This window comes from Aulonocara stuartgranti (assembly GCF_965226115.1).
Source record: "Aulonocara stuartgranti genome assembly, chromosome: 1".
NCBI classification, from domain to species: domain Eukaryota; kingdom Metazoa; phylum Chordata; class Actinopteri; order Cichliformes; family Cichlidae; genus Aulonocara; species Aulonocara stuartgranti.
The window spans coordinates 28,134,832-28,153,922 of NC_138939.1; the positions used below are offsets into that span (position 1 = coordinate 28,134,832).

Sequence of the window (19,091 nt, forward strand, 5' to 3'; positions counted from 1 at the left end):
TTTAGTAAAATGGAACATGTTGATTGTATAACACCACAAAATGTCATATTTTTGTCCTTTCCGTTGCTTATGCACACACACATGCACACAAAAGAAAATTGTTTCATAATGGACCCTCTTCAGCTAAATTGGTCGTCTCTGTGTAATAAATGGGCTTCACTGGGAACAGCTGTTGCTACTCTGCAGGCACAGGGAACATTTTGTGACGAGGACTCTGTGAATATCAACGGGTTTTTAGATTGTTTTTCTCTGATTAAGGGCACATTATTATGATGTTAGCTGCTGTTGTTTATCACAGCGGCCCCAAAAGTGCTTCGAGTCCTAAAGTGAGTGCCGGCGCGTTTTCGTTCTCTTCTTAAAACGACGAGTATGAAAACGACTTTTATTTTGCGTACTGTGACTTTTTCTACAGTTTGGATTTCAAGTTTTAAACAACACTGAAAGACTGGCTGCTGTGCATCCAGCAGTCTCTCCAGCACGTTTCTCCTTTAGGAGGCCAGAAAAGGGTTCGTGTCTCCCCCCCTGCCCTCCCAGCCACACAATGACTGCTTTAATTTCCATTACTGGAGAAGCAGCCAAGCTGGAATGTATTAATATAAAGTGCATGATTCAAGTCAGAAGTACTGCAAATATTCGTTCCCCTCCACTATACAGTGTCTCCCAGTTTGAGGAGAATCTGTAACTGTGATGTCAAAGCTTAGAAACGACACATTGATATCAGTGGTCGGGACAGGCTGTAATTTTGGCCAGAGTCGAAGCTTTCAAAGTGGCGACGTCTATATTTATAAAGGCACTTTGTGTTCTAACTTTAGTGACCGGTGCTCAGCACAGCTCTGGTCTGAATATGGACACACATCCTGACACCGTGCAGCCATAATGAGCAGTCTCGATTTGTGGCAGATAACTGCCGGAAGCTTTGTCCCCACGTTTGTTCAGCCCGAGTGCAAAACCTGCAGCCAGTGCCAAGCAGGTCACCGCTTTTACACGAGGTATTTTAGGGCTCGCCGTTGAAGGAAATTCTGTGGAAGCTTAAGCAGTTCCTCATCTAGGAGTTTTAATTGGCTTCCCAGGAAAGAGAATAGCATTCATAACCTTGAATTAGGAGGCGATGTGGTAAGCTACTGTCAGCTGATTGATGGTGAGTTGAGCTGCTTATCCTGGTGCTGCTGGATTTTATTTTTAACCTGGTGGCACCTGACAGGCCCAGGGCATGAGGAAGACCTCGGGTGGGGAATGACAACAGAGGATCGACACATAAATCTAGGCAAATATGAAGCTGCAGTAAAAAGAAAAAAAATACTGCAGAGGGAAGATGTGGAATACGTGCTGTTGTGGTGGAAAGAGTGCTTTCTTCAGAGTGTTTGGCCTACATTTGGTTGTTGGGCACGCCTCTTACTCTTGCACTTGATGCAAATCAGGTGTTGGCTTTCATCTCAGTATTCAAGCAGGGTTTAATCACAGTGTCGTTACTAGGAAGGCAGAAAAACAAGACAGAGCTGGCCTAATTTTTTCGCAGCACAAAGTAGCTGCGGTGAAAAATCCAAGCCCAGCTGTAGCTGATTACTGAGGGACAACGGGTTCCAACCTTTGTACCACGATTCCCCCCCCCTCACTCTCTAATATTACTTTAAATTACTTTAAAATAAAGACTCTTGCCTGCTCAGAGGACTGTGCACACTGTAAGGCAGTATTAAAGCAGTTTGCCCTCAATGGGCAAACAGTAACATATTAAGAGAAGCCTTGCCACTCAAAACAAACGCATTCTAGCCAAGAGTCAGCCAGAGGCTCGTGAGCTCTGGGTTAGAGACGTGCTTAACTGGGTAAAACAGCTTCTGCGTGACCAGACTTTATATGCTTCACTTCACTTTGTGGATCACATTTAAAAATGTTCAAATGGGGATTTCAAGTTTTATAAAGAGAAAGAGCATTGGTGTGTACTGTGACCTGGGAGGGGCTCTTTTACCCTCTAAGGGTGACTCAGTACTGTAAACTAGCAACACAAGCACTGCACATAACTTATATAGACCACGAACATCAAAAACACACACTTTGAGAACAAACCACAGGGATTATGTGTGTGCAATAGTGTATTACAGTAACGTAACAGTGCCGGGTATCACGGGACAGCCTGTCACTCAATCAGCCTCACACCCAGTGCTGTCCCTCTGCAGTGTAACGGAGGAAGAACCGCCGTTTACGCAGCATCCCTCGCGTCGGTTATCTGTCCTTCGCTACACCACCACACTCCTCTTCCCCTATCACAGACAGGCTGTTTCCCTGTGATATGTTCATCCGACTGTTGCGCTCAAGTTCTATAAATGTTTTTTACAATGTTCACGTTCATGACTTGGCACGGAGTGGCATTGGCAGATTTTGACAACTAGATAAACTGTTCTGCATGTGATGACATACACAGTGGATTAATGCTGCCATGTTTTGGAGAACAAAGCGTTTCTACTGCCAGAGAATAAATGAATAAAAACTGGGAGGCGCTGTCACAGCAAGAGGATCTCCAGGCGGGGTCCGGAGTTTCTCCCAGTCCCCGTGCCTACACAGAATCTCTCCAGGTAGTTTAATTAAGATGTGAATCGTCTCCGTTTTCAGCTCTTCGATAAACTGGAAGTACCCTGCCTTTTGCGCCATGTAGCTGGGATAGGCCTCAGCTCCACTGTGATCCTGGACATCATAAGCAGTTAAGAAAATGGATGACTACAAACTGTAGACAACCGTGTTTAGCGACTAAAACATTTTCCAATGCTAAAAGAGAAATGCCCATTCTCGTGCACAAGTACTAACTTGTTTAGAAAGATTTGGCTTTAAGACAAAATCATGCCATCCAAGAATATGAACCAAAGCATCCCAATCAGCCCACTGGTTGATTAAAACTGGCTCTACCTCACTTAGAATCACTGCCTTTAATGTGAGCCAGACAAGCTTGTCTTTGCACATTTTAGTACACCCACCCCCCAAAAATCCAAACAACCCTACGATCCTGCACGATTGATGTGAAAATGAACTGTCAGAGTGACTTTGACAATGTCACCACACCCTACAAAAACCTATTATTTCTCCACAGTCCGATTTCATCTCGTGAAGTTGTTCCCTAACAGGAAGTTTGGAAATGTAGTTATGCTGCGTCGGTGTTAGAGAACAGGACTGTAGAATGGAAAAGTACTTGTCGTGTAATCCTGCTCGCTTCTCTGTAGCATTTTATATGAGAAGCAGGTGGAAACCAAGTTGGCAGCTTTGAAATATGGTGGTCTCAACCAGAGCTACATTTAGCTGGTGATTCAAATCCCGTGTCCCCAGCACTTCCAGTGAAATCCAGTCTGCTTACTTGGACTTTAAAAGTGGCACGTAGATTTGGCGGCACGTCTTCTCCAAGGACCAGGTTTATGACGGGGCCAATCCCCGATCAAGAACAAGGAAGAGGAGGCTAAACTCTCTGCCAATAATTTTTATTGAGATATTTTGTAGAACAGGGGAACCAATGATTACAAAAAAAGTCCGTAAGTGTTCTACATGCTACACCTTAACCTAATTTCATCATGCTTGCCTGGAAAAAGTACATAGAAATTTAACAAACAAAAAACAAAAAAGTACAATTAAAACTGACGTACATTATACTCACCATTAACTGTACCTTTCTCCTGCCTCCATGCACGCAACTTTAATTTTATTTTATTTTTTTACATTTGGATAAAAAAAAAATTAAGACTTTTAGGCGCTTCTTTAAACCATAAAATAATTTTTTTCTCCACTAAAGACAAAACGCACCCATTTTTTAAAAAAAAGAAAAAAAAAAGATATCCATTAGAACAGTATTGATGGAAAATGGAAAGCCTCGACTTCAACATAACACATGAATATGCATCCTACCTTAAAACAAAAGAACACTTGCACGCCCGTATAGTGCCAAAAATGAAAATGGAAGTCTGCCCAACTCCTCAAATCTTCAATAATCACATTGAAATAACACATTTTGATAAAATAAATAGCGCACATTTTGCTAGAAATAAATAAATGATTACTGAAACACCTCACTATGTTAATTGCTAAAGTGAGACAGATTTCATCTACGCGACCACTTCATTTCATGGTATGAGGATGGTCATGTGTGTAAAGCACTAGTGCGGCTTCGAGTGTCTCTCGCGGCTGTTACCTTGAGGTAGATAACACATTTACATTAACGCCTACGATAATGGTTGCTGCTGGCATCATGTGTCAGATTTACAGTATGAAAGGGTTTTCAAGGAAGCTTTCTTCAGGGAAAAAAAAAATGTCAGAAGGTCAAAGAATATTTTAAAAAGAAGGAAAAACAAAAAAAAACATGACGAACAAGACACCCCACCCCAGGAAAGGCTGTTTGAGAGCACTTTAAAACCCCACAGCAATGTTAGCGTCTACCTTCCTTCTTTATGTCACACCCAGAACGGCCAAACTTCATCTCTTAAATCCTCTCTACCTCATCCTCCCTCCTCTAGATACTTCTTTCCCGCTCCTCTTTCATCTACAGTACTTAAATGTGCGACTGACATGCCAGTATAGCAATGAGGGTGTAGACATTAACCCATGAAGGCCTGGTGATCAAGGCTCAGAGTGATGATCAAAACTCTTTAAATAAAATCACCCTTTTCGACTCTTTAAAAAAACAAACAAACAAACAAACAAACATAATAATAACAAAAAAAAGGTATGAAATGATTCAAGTACAGTATACCATATTATTTAAAAAAAAAAAAAGCAACATAAAAACAAAACTGCCTAGATTTTGCACTGTGAGGAAGATATACATTTCCTTAATTAAGATGTTTGAAGATGCTGCTGTACGTTTTGTGGGCAATTTGTGGGGAGCATTTGACAGCGCAGGGGGTGAGGGACGCCTGGATGGATTTTAGAGGCAGTTCATCAGTGCTGTCAAAGCCAGGAAGGGCCAGAGAGTCCAGCTGCATATTGAGCACAATCTCCGTGCTTCTGTCAAGGAAGCTCTCGTCTAGCTCTCTCACCACCGGGGACCCAATCTGCGGGCTGGCAGTCTCGGAGACTACTTCTTCCCTCCTGCTGAACAGGTGGTCCAGGTAGCTGGTGTAAGGGCTTTCCTTCTGGAGGTGGTCCTCTTTGCCAATGTCCCAGCACGCTTCGTCTATCAAAATGCCATTCTCTCCGACAGTGTCCCCAGAGCTCTCCCAGGGGCGAGCAGGCCAGACGCAGTCCCCGCCGACCACTCCCAGCCCTCCGCCACCTAGCTGGGCGAGATTTACCAGGCACTTCTCCTCCTTCTCCTGACTTATGGACTTGGACATAGAGGTTGAGCGAGGAGCCTCGAGCTGGGAGACAGAAAAGTTGAGCTCGTTCAGGAGGCCCACCTCATTCAGGAGCCCCACATCGTTGAGCAGGGTCACCTCCTGACAGGGCTCCGGCTGCAGGCTCAGCTTGATGGTGCTGGCAATGAAGGAGTCAAAGTCAAAGCCTTGGTTCTGCTGGCTCTGAGGCTTTTCCGTCTGGTGTTTCTCTTGCACTTTGTCCTTCTCTACAGGGCTCTTCTCTGCCTCCTTTAATGCGATCTGAGCCTTTACCAGCCCGTTCTTCTCGCATTTGCTCTTGGACTTGCGGTCTGCCTTCTCCTTGCTCTGCTGCTCCTTCCAGTTGGAGAGGTCGATGATAAGCTTGGGTTCGTAGTAGTGGTTGACTTCACTGTCTCTCCAGATGAGGTTGTCCAGGTAGGAGGGCGACACAGCCTTGTAGTTACAGGTGTGGCTACACTGCAAGTCACAGTATTTGTTCTCGTGGTGGTCATCCTGCCAAGATCTCTCTAGTGGGAATGGGGTTGAGTAGTCGAAGGACGGCTCGTCCAGGAACTTCTCTCGATCTCCATCAGCATATTTACGAGGATCCACCTAGAAAAAGACAACAGCTACCTTTCAGAATCTGATCATTTAAGTCAGTACTGATTTAAATCCAATTTATATTAGTAAGGAATGAGCTCTCTTGCACCTAGCTTTTTTCAGACATGGATTAAGCCTATCCAAACAAAAATACATGTAAAATTCAAGGAAGGCCGCCTCTGAAATAATGTTTATTTATGTTAGCAATAAAGCTCAATCTATGAATGGGAACCCGGCCTTAAGGCTTTTATTGATGTATACCGCTTTAAGATCAATCCAATACTTGCTTCCTTGCCCAGAATTAATCACCCTTAAGGTTCTGAAAAAGCAGTGAAAATAGTTTTGATAGTAGGTTTGAAGCGTTTGTCAAAAATAACTCACCTGGACGACCTCTTCGTCCGTTACATCGGAGAGTGCCCTTGGGTCAACCTGAACTTCGTCTGGGTCATGGGTGCTGTGCAAGTGCCAGTCAGCTTCTGAGAACTGGCTCTCATGATACCTAATGGATAAAGAAATAGAAAGACTTCATTAGCAACAGTCATATACAGACTAAGTTTGCAAATAAACTCTAGTCAAACAGTGAGAGCTGCTCACTTGCAGCAAGCACAGCAAAACAAATTCCGCTGAAGTTAATCCCAAGAGAATATGTGAGAGGGAAATAAGTGAGAAGGCACACCTGTCACAAGTGTGGCTGTGGCTCTGGTCCATGAGCAGGATATCATCTACCTCATCCTCAATGTGAAAGGGGTGCAGAGACACAGGCTCATCCAGGGGGAAGGAGTAGTCAGCCATATAGGGGTGTGCCAGGGCCTCTTCCGCAGTCAGACGATCCATGGGGTTAAAGGTCAGGATCTTCTCCAGGAAATCAAGGGCTGTAAAGGAGAAGGACAATGAGATTATCAAGCTGGAAATACGAGATGTGATCTATGAAGTACACGACCATGACCCTGGGTTCACAAGCACTTCATAAGGCTCCAAGTACTTCTGATTAATTAAAGTGGTACTTACCCTGCGGACTGACATCAGGCAGCAGTTTGGCCAATGGTGTGTGAGGCTTGGTCATGTCATTGCGGATAAAGACGGGAATTACGCTATGGAGCTCCTGGCGGTCTTCGTCTCGTAGTACAGGGATTGACTCCAGGATCAGCTGCATCTGTTCCAGTTCGTGAGCTCCTGAAACAGCAAACAGAAATATTATGGAGTTTTTTAGAAGAGAACCCATGACTCAACTTCTGCATGACTGAGGGAGTTTGAGTGAGGCAGCCTCGATTCCCATGATCTGCTTCAGATCATGGGAATTGAGATTTCATTTGCCTTGTGGTCAGCTCAAGGCTGTTTTAACAAGAACAGTCTCTCCCTGCACCGGCCGAATACGCAAAGTCAAACCAGACTGTCTGGTTTACCATGTGTTTAACAAACAAAATTAGCATATGTGTCATCACACCTATACTTGACATTTAACTCTGTCACTTGAGCCACCTTAAAGACTGATTTTACACAAGGTGTGAGGAGTGAGTCTGACATAACAAACTGAGTCAACATTTACCTGCAAACAGGGTTTTCCCTGTGAGCATCTCAGCAAAGATGCAGCCAGCAGCCCACATGTCGATGGCTTTGGTGTAGTTGTTAGGAGAGAGCAGCAGGCGAGGAGATCTGTACCACTTTGTGACAAGACCTTCAGAGAGATGGCCCTGTCGTGGTGGGAAACCAGACATTAATTGTAACCCTCTAAAAAATACATTACAGTACTGGAAATAGTGCAGCATTATCATTATTATTATTGTTATTATTATTTTTTTATGAGTGACAAGTTACTTTCAGTTTGTTTTCATTCAGAGGTAAGATGCTCATAAGTCTGCAGTGATTCACAATAAAAGCTATGTAGAGCTGGGCGATAGAACGATAACGACATGTATCGCGATATAACTTTTACTCGATAGAGAAATTAAGCTATCGCGATAGACCTCGCCGCTCTTGTCCTCAAAAATAAATAAATAAATAAAAGGTCAGCCAATCCAAATTAAGTAGCGCAGAGCCGAACCAATCACAGCCGCAGCGTCACGTCGCGTGACTTGTTACGTACAGCACAAGTGCCAAGCCGCACGTGTGTTTGTTTGGGAAGCAGCCAGCGGGTAATGGAGCCAGCGCGTAATGGAGGAAATGAGTGTGCCGACTAGAAAAATCAACCGAGCGTGACCGAAGAGAAAACAGATGATGGTTCCAATGCCGGAGAGATTGTCAAACGGAAGAGCCATAGAAGTTCCGTAGTGTGAAGGTATTTCGGCTATTTCAAGTCTGACAAAAAACAGAGTAGCGTGCACTGTAAATTGTGCCGAAAGCAAGTCTGGAAATACAATAAACTGGTGCATGCGTCACACTGTGTGCCACGTTATTGTTTCGGTGAAATGAATTTCTACAATACTGTTACTGTTAATTGTACTCTCTGCAGTGTTTAAATGCTTACATATACACACAGTTACTGTCCGTCCACACATACGACTCGGTTCTGCTTCTATGCCCCAGCTTTGTTTACTTTTTCCCACCGAGGCTTCTAGACTTCTGATTGGCCAACATTTCGGCACGGTTAGGAATCTAGCGCCACCTGCTGCTTTGGCATGTTCATAGCAGCGTTTTCCTTCATTTCTGCCTTTATGTGTGGACGGGATTATTTTTTAAAACAAAAACGGAAAATCTCAGTTTTCAAAAATACCCGTGTACGCGTGGACGTAGCCTGAGTCTCTGACTGGAAGCGCTAATTCGTCATTCGGCTTTTGTCAGACTAAAGTAACTGTTAACACTGTTTGAAAAGCTCAGCTATACAACAAGGAGAGATTGAGAATTTCCTTTTAGTTCTCAGTTTATTTGATATTGACAAAAGTTAGTCAGTTTTGTCTGTTCTTCTGTAAAACAAACTAAGATTTATTTTTAGAATTAATATTTTGTTTCTAAGTGGAATTGACAATTTAGTCTGTTTTGTTTGTTCTATTTTGAAACTTAAACGCTTTAGCGGCTGCCTTTTGTAGTTTGCAATATTTGCCTTTATTTATCTGAAAAAGTCTCATGTTCCTTAAGTACATCTACCCTGTTGAACTTATTATGGGAAATAAATATTTAAATAAAAACAAGCTGCTGATTATTTCACATTTTACTTGTGAGCAACGGCACATTTAAATCTTACAAATATAGTTATTTGGCTTATATCGTGATAGATATCGTTATCGCCTGAAATGAAAAAAAAAAACATATCGTGATATGAAAAAATCTCATATCGCCCAGCTCTAAAGCTATGATTACCCTTGTTTCATGTACCTCCACGTTTGCCACACAATACAGGTAACAGGAGATGTGACACTATCCTGCAAGTCTGTGCTAAACATTCAGAGCCCTGTGCCATCTCCTTAACAGCCGTACTCTGTGCTGGTCACGTACACCACACAGCATACAAAGACCCCCCGCCCAAAAAAGAAGAGACCAATGAAAAGAGGGGAGAGCAGGCCATGTCAGCAGTCTGAGCAGGATAATACCCCACTGCCACTAACCTGCACTCAAACAGTGCCTGACTAGTCACAAGGCCAGGAGGGCACCAAGCATAAAGGAAGCTGACCTCTGTATGTGTGTCTACACACTCAATGGGGGGAGGGGGAGTGGTAAAACAACACCCTTGCTGCGCTCTTTTTTCCCCCCCACATGGAGTGGTAGTTTGTGGGACCAAAATGGACTGCTCACCACTGTGGGAGGCTCCCATTTCTGCCCAAATTTAGCCACAAATACTTGATGTCATCCTATCCTTAAGTGCCTGCAAGCCCTTGTTTTGATGGGACCTATAAAGATTGTAAAGAGGTGGGGGGAATTAAGAGATAGTCTGGCACATAGACAGGTCATACCTAGTGACTGGGACCAGAACCCATTCTGAGAAGCAGCTGGTAAAGCCGACCTGTGAGATTGTGTTTACGGGGGAGAAACACACACAACCAGCTTAACAGAGAATGTAAATTAGGTTAGCTTGAAAGAGTCATTGCAGAGAGTAAGGACAATGCGTAATGGACTCTGAACTAAAAGGAACAGATTAAAGTTTGCCTACCAGCTAAATGCATAAAGTGCATTAGGTGAACCTTCCAGCTCAATTCTTTTACAGATTTTCAAGCGGACCATTCACCATAAAGCTTTAAAGCATTAACAATGTCAGTACCTCCAGCAGCAGCTGGTGAATAACTTCACTACTGGATCTACAACAGCTCAGGCTGACATTTAATGATTCACAACTAGGCCTCTCCATGTGACAGGCTGTGGTTAGTCAGAGCAACCTCAAGCAGGTTTAACCAGATGTCAGTAAAGGTGGCTTCTGGAGAATCAGAAAGATCCTCCCCCACCTCCCAATCCAGGATAAAGCTGTTGACCGAAAAATAAGTAATCAATTTTGTTGCCAATACAGATTCACTTCCGAGTTCAACTGTCAAGTACTAAATGAGGAGGATGTGCGCCTAATAAATAAGAAAAAAAAAAAACATTTCCATCTGGATCTTTGGCTTCTCTGAATAATTTGTGATACATCTGCTTGCTGCAGAACAAGATTAAACTACTGTTTAAAATCAAGAAAGTACAGGGTGGAATAATCAAAACCAGCTCTCTAAAACTCATTGAGCCTGAAGTCAACTTTGCTGCATTTATTCTGAATCTTGTAAAGTCTGGCACCAGACAGGCCCAGTGGTAGCTAAATAACTGGGTCAAGTATGCTTTTTATTGCAGCTGTGGCTTAGAATTGTTCACTTTGATGAATGTGTGGCAGAAACAAACCTTGTGAAGGTCTTTTATAACATTCCTAACAACGTCACGGCTATCACCTCTATAGCATCTCAAATTACTGAAAATTATACCAAACCACAGGCAAGCACAAGATCACACTTTTTCAATATTCAATAGTCTGACAGGCAACATGCAAACAACTGTTTCCACAGCACAAAATTATGCGAATGTCTGACAAGTTTGCCACTTTTTTCTAGGCGTCATAAAAAGACAAACCTTTAAATGGTTTGCCAAGCCAAACGATCTCTCAGTGATAAATCACAAGAATAGCGAAGACTAGACTGGATGTCACTTCTAGAGAATGTATTTTTGACACACTCAAACTGCTTAACTTAGACACACAGTAAAAATTGTTAAAGCCTCAGCAATTCTTGTTTAAAACTGTTAAAAGCTTCTTTGACTGACTTTTGGTTCAGCTTAGTCTCTAGCTAAAGTTTGGGACAAGACTGAAAGCGAACGCAGGCTTTAGATCAGCTTCAAATAAGGCTCTGAGCAAGGCTCCCACAATGAGACAAAGGGCTGGCTGGGAAAAGGAGGGGAACTGGGGTTGGAAAAGTTGGATGAGTACACGTGAATTTTTGTCATTCTTGAGTATGAGCCACTATTAGGCGAGACCTCAAAGCTCACAGAGACAGAAACTGTTTCCCCACAGAAACAGGTAGTTGTGCTTAAAACAAAGCTATGCAGGATTATTAAAAGCCTAAAGGGAACCATGAGCTGTTGATGTCTTTTAGCCAAGGCATTATAAGAAAGAAAAAGCGTGGGAGGAAAGGATTAAACAAACGCCTGGTGAATGCACCACTGATGCATGAATCCAAGATCACATTACCGAAGCTAAACTAGAAACTGAAGTTCACTTGAAAAATAGAGCTGTTTTTTTTTTTTAGAAATGATGTTATTCAAATACATTGCACTCCAGCACTGCGTCTCGGACCCTATGCTCTAAGTAGAGGGTGGTCGTGAAAGAGCATTTGCCCCCCAGTGAATGTGGCATGTGGTCAACAGTAAAACCAACTGTTTTTTTAACACCTTCACGCTGTGCCACTGGTGTGTTATCTGGGGGTGCCAAGTTCATTTTTAAACACGCCTCATTTGTTCTTAGACACTCACTTTAAATGAGTCTAGGAGCCATAAAAAGGTGGTTGGTAAAGATACTAGCTTAACTTTGCCCCTTGGTACAGCTATTATCACAAAAACAATGAAAAAACCCAAAACAAAAACAAAACAAACAAAAACACAGTAAGGAGAGCTTCATGGAAAACCAGTTAGTCAATCTGACTATGGCGTTTCCATCTTTGAGCAAAACAGCAGTAATCTGCTGCAGTACATCTTTGAGCTCTGACCCCAGGCAAGCAGCTTAAGGAGGGAAAAAATAAAAACTTCTCTAAAGCATCTGGCCTGCTACAGACACTAAACTGTGAAGCTCTCATTCCTTCCCAGCAACTATTACCTTACTCTTCCTAGTGCGCAGTGACATACTGTCTCAAAAGACATGACTCATATGAAAACAGTCAGAGCTGAAAATGTGACTACATGACCAAAACGCAGTTTTCGTATTTAACTGGCAATTAAGCCAGTTATGGTAAACAAGGGTGCGTAAGTCTATTTCGAGGGATGCATTGTGTGGCAGGAGCCTGGATGAGTAATGGATATGAATGAGACAGTACCATCCAGTGAGATCACCCATCACTTGAGCCCCATTTCCCTTCTGTGACTAATCCGAGACACATGCAAGCATCTGACCACCTTAGCGCCTCAAGAAGATCCGGGCAGAGACACAGAGGGAGGGACAGGCTTCCCAACCTAGATTTCCTCACATTACACCACCATATGGCCATCAACTGGAATTTCCTCATCCCTTTATAAAGGTGACAGCAACACACAAGAGCTACACAGGCCTCCCACGTGGCTGCAATTACACAGGCTGATCTATACTCTTCTCACACTGAAGACAGAAACAGCTTCTTTAATGCTACAATTACATTGCTTCACAGAACAAAGGTGGTTTTATAGAAAGCATTAAAATGTGTGCATTCAACAGATGGCGTGCCAGCATTTGGCTTTCTAAGCACGTGTTTACAGTAAGCATCTTTCAGAAACCAGTGAAAAGCCATGAACAAAGAAAACAGCAAGGGACACAAATGTCTTCACTTCTAAAAGTCTCATGCATGAGAATTTGCTTATTGGAGCAATGACCTCATGCAAAGAGAACTCATGCAAAGCATCCTCCTTTCAGATGTAACAAATCCTCAATTTTTATTTTTTAAGAGCAGGATGTCCACAACAAATTTTTGCAGCCTCAAGCCTTCGTCAGTTTTCTCTAAAAGCTGATGGAGGCGCAACGTTGAACTCTTCCGGTTTTGTGTCATTGTGAAAACATTACACCCCCCCCCCCACACACTCACACACACCCTCCACTGGAGATCCTATTGTAGCACGTCTTAATTAAGCCACATTATCACAAACTAATCTCCAATTCTTATCGTCTATACTTTTACATAATGGAAAAAAAATGTTTCCCACGGCTTTGTTTTCAACCCTCACTTATGAGAAGGGAAGGCGAGGCCTTACCTCAAGGAACCACATCCTTTCTAGCTCACTTCCTGCTCAAAAAACTGCGTCACCCTGGGGAGTACCACATTACTGGGCAATAAACATCTCGTGTCAGAGCAGCAGAGCACTCGTATATGGGCAAAGAGTTCACCAGCGCTGCTATATTTGTTCTGCTTTGCGCTGTAGCCTGTGCTGCATTATAACCACCCATCATAAACCACAGCAGACCAGCAAAACTCTGCAATTGGTCTTACCTTGTGAGAGTAGTGAGGGTCCATAATGCGTGCCAGTCCAAAGTCCCCGATTTTAAGTACCAGGTCCTCCGTGTTGACAAACAGGTTGGCAGGCTTGAGGTCACGGTGCAGCACATTGGCAGAGTGGATGTATTTAAGGCCCCTGAGGAGCTGGTACATGAAGAGCCGGGCGTGATCCTCTGAGAGAAGGCCCCTCTCCAGTAGCTGACACAAATCAGTCTCCATGTACTCTTGCACAATGTAGACCGAGTTGACCTCCGTAAGAGACACCACATCCTCTGTTAGCCTGCGACCGCTGGGGCCCAACGTCTCAAACACCTAGTTCCATAAAAAGGAGGGTATGTGTTGATCATGAAGTCTTTTCATTTTCTGTCACAGCCAGATAAAAAAAAGATAGCAACGTTTTCTTTTCTTTTTTTTAAACTTTGAACCTCCCAACATACCTTGACAATGTTGTCATGGTCGAGGCGTCTGATAATCTTGATTTCCCGGAGGGCGTGCTTGACGCTCTGGGGGTCAGTCAAGATAATTTTCTTCACGGCTACACGCTTGTCACAGTCAGTGTCAACTGCTGAGAACACGAGGCCATTCCCTCCATAGCCCAGAGGCTTCAAGTCCATGTAGCGAGAACCCAGGTCAAAGCCGTGGATGTTCATCAATGACTCAAACTTCTCTGCCATGACTTTTTGTTTTTGTGGACTTCTACACCAAGCTTCTGCTATCTCTAATGTTAATCCTCTGGCCCGTTTCAAGCCCAATTTTCGCACTTAACAGAGGAATCCCCGCCCCCCCTTGCTTCAGAGGTTCCGCTGACCCCTGTACAGACGACTACCAAGTCACCCCCTCTAGCTGTCACTGTCAGATGCAAGGTTTTAATGTGTAGTCAAAGTTTCCTTCCATTTTGAGTAAGGAGAGAAAATTTTAAAGTTGAATTCATCCTCCAATCCTGAATGTGTGGATATATTTAAATGAACAGCTCTAAGTAAACTAGTGTTTGCAGACGGCAAATGGAATGGTCTTTGAGGCAAATTAAAGCGCACTGGCACGATCTTAAACTATAAAAGCACGTAATTGCATCCTCACAGTGCAAATACATTCAGTGTATGACTGGTCCTGAGCAGCTTCATGTGAGTAAACGCACTGCTAATTCTTTTCTTTCTTTCTTTCTTTCTTTTTTTCCTTTGTAAATATATGTATAGATCTGTCTGTGTAGTTTTCCTGTCAATTCACGTCGTCTATAAAAATTGAAATGAGTCTGGCCTTTAAGTCTCTAAAGTAATTCCTCAGCCTCAATGATCAGGTGGCTCTAGCTCGCCACAGTCGCAATCAAAACTATCCTCCATTTTACTTGGATATAACCTGAAAGACAAAGAAAAACAAAACAAAAAATAAGTGTGAGAACACATGTATTGTGCCAGAGCAAACTGGGTTTGAGCCCATCATTTGACACATTGTTTCCGTCTTCTATGAAGATGTCTCACTCTGTAAGGCTGACATGTGTTAGGGATTTCCATTAAGCAACAAGCTGCCTCGCTCGGCCGGCTTTTGAACGCGGTGACATTACGAGAAGCTAACCCCTCCCCCGCTCCAGTGACGCGCCTGCTAGTCCGGTTTTCTAGGTATCGTTAAAATTAAAGAGATAACATTTAGAAGCTTCACGAAGATCAGTATCCACGAGAGTACACGAATACTACACATTAAAGACGAATAACCGTGTTCACAGCGCCTACTTTTGGCCCTCGCCCGGTCTCTGTTGACTAGCTCGCTGGGGAGAAAAAAAAAAAGCGAAGAATGGCAGAGTAACGGCAAGCAAGCGAGAGACCGCCGTTGATCTAATTTAGAACATAACCACGACCACCCTTTGACGTTAACATGAGCTAAATTATATGTGGAAAACATATCTCACTACATCACTCATTTTATATACTTAAAAAAAACATCAAGCCAGCGAGAAATGTGCCGACAGCGCGAACAAAGGGGTCGTTGTTGGCGGAGGCTTCTGACTACGTGGTACAGCTTTCCTAGCGCTAAGCAGCACAAAGCCGACGTCGATTAAACGGCTCGAATAACAGCGAATCCAACATAACATGTACATAATAATCAGAATCTATATATAACATGTTACTCACGGTCCTTGTTTGTTGCATTAGGCGGGCTATAGTTTTAATCAAACCCAGACGAGGTTTGACTGCGATCCGCTCCCGGTGCTATGCGGATCTGTTGCAATCGCCATTTAGGCTAGGTAGAGAAAGGCAGCAGCGACGTCACAAGGCCACCTTCACTGACTGTCGGAAAGATGTCTACTACGACTACGAGTCTTCAACAAACAATTTATTTTTACTTATTTGTTGTTTTCCCCAGCTTTTAGTTGCATACTAGCAGTTATTTACAAATAAATATTCCTGATTTATTTTTAAAATTATTATCAACCCACTATTACATTGATAGAGTACTGTAATTATCTCTAGTTCTAATACCCTAACCCCACTCTGGGTTCACTGGGTTCATTATTCAGACAAGAACATGCAGTGAGTTGGCACTGCTTCATAAATAATGAAGTTTAACTTAGATCATTTGCATTATTTCTAAAAATCATGAATTAATCACCTCATGTTTCTGATCATTTTTATTATCACAGAAACACAACTGTGTCATATTACTCATAATACATGTATTGATATTTTAGCAGTGTAATGAACAATTAAGTTGGTAAGCAGCTGAAATGTCAGCAACTGGTGATTGAATTGGTTAAAAAGAAATAAAAATAAAAACACAAAAAATAATCTATTGTTTCCAGCCCAGAACTTTGACAGTCAGATATATCTGTATCTATATTTATAGGTGGAGCTGTATGCTTCGAGCAGTACTTGAATACAGCAGGAATCATTCAAAACATTTGAAGTTGGAGTTCATTCCAACTCAGTGTTTGTGTTTATAGTCCAAGTGATAGCAGCACTGTACCACAGGCAACCTCACCATCACTTACCTCATTATCACCTCTTGATACATGCAAAGTTCAACCAGCCGTAACTGCAGGCCATTTTATAATAGACCAACCCCCAGAAGTAACAAACCTCTAGAAAGAGTTTTTTGTTTTGTTTTGTTTTTTTGTCACTTGCTCTATTATGCAACGTAAAATGAGGATGCCACAAGATAATGGACCAGGAAGAACATTCTTTACCCAGCCTATTTGATCTCCTATCTGGAAATCTGGGGGGTGGAAATACTGCATTATAACCTGCAGAGCAGATACAGCTGTTCATTTTAGTTGAAACACCTCAGTGCATCATTTGCTTACACTTTGCTCTTTAGTATTTTACATTTAAAATTTGAGTTGTCCTCCAAATAGAGAATCATTGCCTATTTATTGCCTCTCAGAATTTCTGTTGAGAAAGCGTCATCCCTCTATTTTCCAACCATTGTTAAATTTTACTCAAGGCAGCATCAATAGTACGAATGGTATTATTTGTCTTTTCTTTGCAAAACGAAGCTGTTTTCTAGCTTTTTGTTTCATTTTATTTATTTATTTTTAGTGACGCGCAGTAGTGGTCTTGTCAGTGACTTAAAAAAAAAAATCCGGACAGGTCACTCACATGCGCCATGCGGATTTACTCCCTTTGGCACCGACAGGGTGTTTCTCTTTTAGCGGCCCGACATCACGTCACATCAGATCTCCGCGAGGATTACACATCCCGAGGAAAAGAAGTGAAGAAATCAAATACGGCACTGATTTGATTCCCTCATTCTACGGATGGTCCCGCGGAGCGCCCGGTCCTCCCTCTCTGTGGATGCTGTGAATGGAGGGATGGAGAGGGAACGGGTGGGTGTGCAGGAAGGAGCATCATAGCCGCAGAAGTCTACATCAGCATCCGCATGCAGACCATGTGAGTGCCCATGTGTCCGACAATGCGGCTGGCTCTTACGGGCCGGGGTGGGCTCTGCGATGGAGAGAGAAACTACATGCTGCCGGAACGTGATGCGACTGAGAGAGAGAAATGTTGGGAAAAGACATGATATAGTTCACCGCTGCTCTGAACATCAGATTACGATTGGGCTATATGTTACCCCGTCCATTAATGCTCCCAAAGACGTAGAGCTATGTAATTACGTACTTTTATCAGCTATATTTTAAAAGCATAAAGACCTAGCTGAGGTGTATTTATTTATTTATTATTTGTTGGTTTGGTAAATCTATTATTTATAAGCGGCTTTTCTAGAAAAGATGAATGAAACTGCCTTTAGAAATTGCATTGAGTGTGCTTGTAAAAAGTGATGCAAATGTTCAGGTAGCAGCTTCACTGTCTTTGCTCCAAGTCACTTCCTTTGAGCTGATCAGGTAGAAATCAGAAAGAGAGAACTTCTCTTTACTGACATCTAGTCCTTTTGCACTTAACTCACTGATTGTGTGCGATATGTTGTCCCTCACCCCCACGAGTGCTCTTTTCTCTGTTGTATAGAGCCAAGAATGGAGGTCAGAAGATAAAGTCACATATTGTGTCTTTCATGAGACCCTGCCCTCACGTTTTGATCACGTTGGAGACAGAAGATCCGGACTTCTGTTACTTACATTTCAGTTATTAATGATATATCTCTGCAGGGTCATTACACTCTGTGCTCCGGGCTTCCTCTCTTTTATCTTGAGATATAAGAGAACTGTTTCTCCAAGTCTTACACCGAAACGTCAGACTGAGATGTTTTTAATTTACTTCTGTTTCTGCCAGTCTTTTAATCATTGGCCCAACACAAACACAGCACTATTGCAGTCCATCAGTGTTGTTTGCTGCGCACAGAGTGTCTCATGTATGGAAAATGAGTGTGTGCACATGCTGTCAACCTGCTTGCAACAGTGGTAAGAGTCTCTTACTAAAACACACACTTTCACCTTTAAAGAGTATCTGAGTTTATCTCAGCTCCATTTCTGGACATTGCTATCCTCCTGCATGCATCCCCTGTTTTATTATGTTGAACCTGTTCTTCATTTATACAAAGTCTGCACAAAAACTAAAATGTCCTCAGCTCTTGTCACTCTCAAGCTTGCTCATTCCTTTATGAAAGAAAAAATCTTCTGATCTCTTACCATGGCTGAAATTCTCCAGTGACGAATGGAGCAACATGGTGCCTGAGTCAATAGTCCATTCAGAAGAGTATGTTTTATGTCCGTCACTCCTAGTCCGAAAGGCAGAAAGCTTGAAAGACCCAGTGCACTCCACCGTCCGTTTATATGTGTGTGAATGTATTCTCAGAGCCTTGGCGGTGTGTTATCCTACTCCATGTGCCTCTGGTTGTGAGGTGGAGCTCCATGGAAAGTTAATATAGGCCAAGCCGGAGAGGGGAGGAGACTGCACTGTGTATGGCTTGGCCTTAGACAGAGCAGTGTGTCAGACACACCGAATCCACCTTTCTCTGTCTCTCTCTCTCTGCCACTTTTCTTACTCTTTTCTCATTCTTAAAAAAAATCCCTGTTATTTTCAGACCTGCTCACTTGTATTTTGTAAAAAGAAAAAGAGTTAATTATCTGTAGCCTGTCCTGAAATAAACTGTTGCTTCTAGGCAAGACACTCAGGAGTTATTTGTCTTTTTAAAAAAAAAAAAAAAA

General features: G+C 42.7%; 1 protein-coding gene across 2 annotated transcripts; it reads right to left on the reverse strand.

Moving 5' to 3' along the window:
• Positions 1 to 3,442: 3,442 nt before the first annotated feature.
• On the reverse strand, positions 3,443 to 18,765 carry mapk6 (mitogen-activated protein kinase 6). 2 transcript variants are annotated; one of them, XM_082527151.1, is made up of 8 exons: positions 18,573 to 18,765; positions 13,939 to 14,854; positions 13,496 to 13,813; positions 7,432 to 7,576; positions 6,894 to 7,058; positions 6,562 to 6,757; positions 6,267 to 6,384; positions 3,443 to 5,897 (listed from the first exon to the last, which is right to left on the reverse strand). In XM_082527151.1, exons 2-8 carry the CDS (start codon positions 14,173 to 14,175, stop codon positions 4,800 to 4,802), a joined length of 2,277 nt encoding a protein of 758 aa, XP_082383277.1. In that variant the 5' UTR covers positions 14,176 to 14,854; positions 18,573 to 18,765; the 3' UTR covers positions 3,443 to 4,799. The 2 variants fall into 2 exon arrangements, with proteins under 2 accessions (XP_082383277.1, XP_082383276.1); XM_082527150.1 differs by lacking the exon at positions 18,573 to 18,765 and adding an exon at positions 15,625 to 15,758.
• Between the last annotated feature and the right edge of the window lie 326 nt (positions 18,766 to 19,091).

Coding starts and splice junctions, on each gene's coding strand:
- mapk6 (XM_082527151.1), bottom strand. CDS start 14,175: ATGGCAGAGAAGTTTGAGTCATTGATGAACATCCACGGCTTTGACCTG. Junction 13,814..13,938: donor ACCATGACAACATTGTCAAG/GTATGTTGGGAG, acceptor TTATGGAACTAG/GTGTTTGAGACGTTGGGCCC. Junction 6,758..6,893: donor GCCTGATGTCAGTCCGCAGG/GTAAGTACCACT, acceptor TCTCCTTTACAG/CCCTTGATTTCCTGGAGAAG.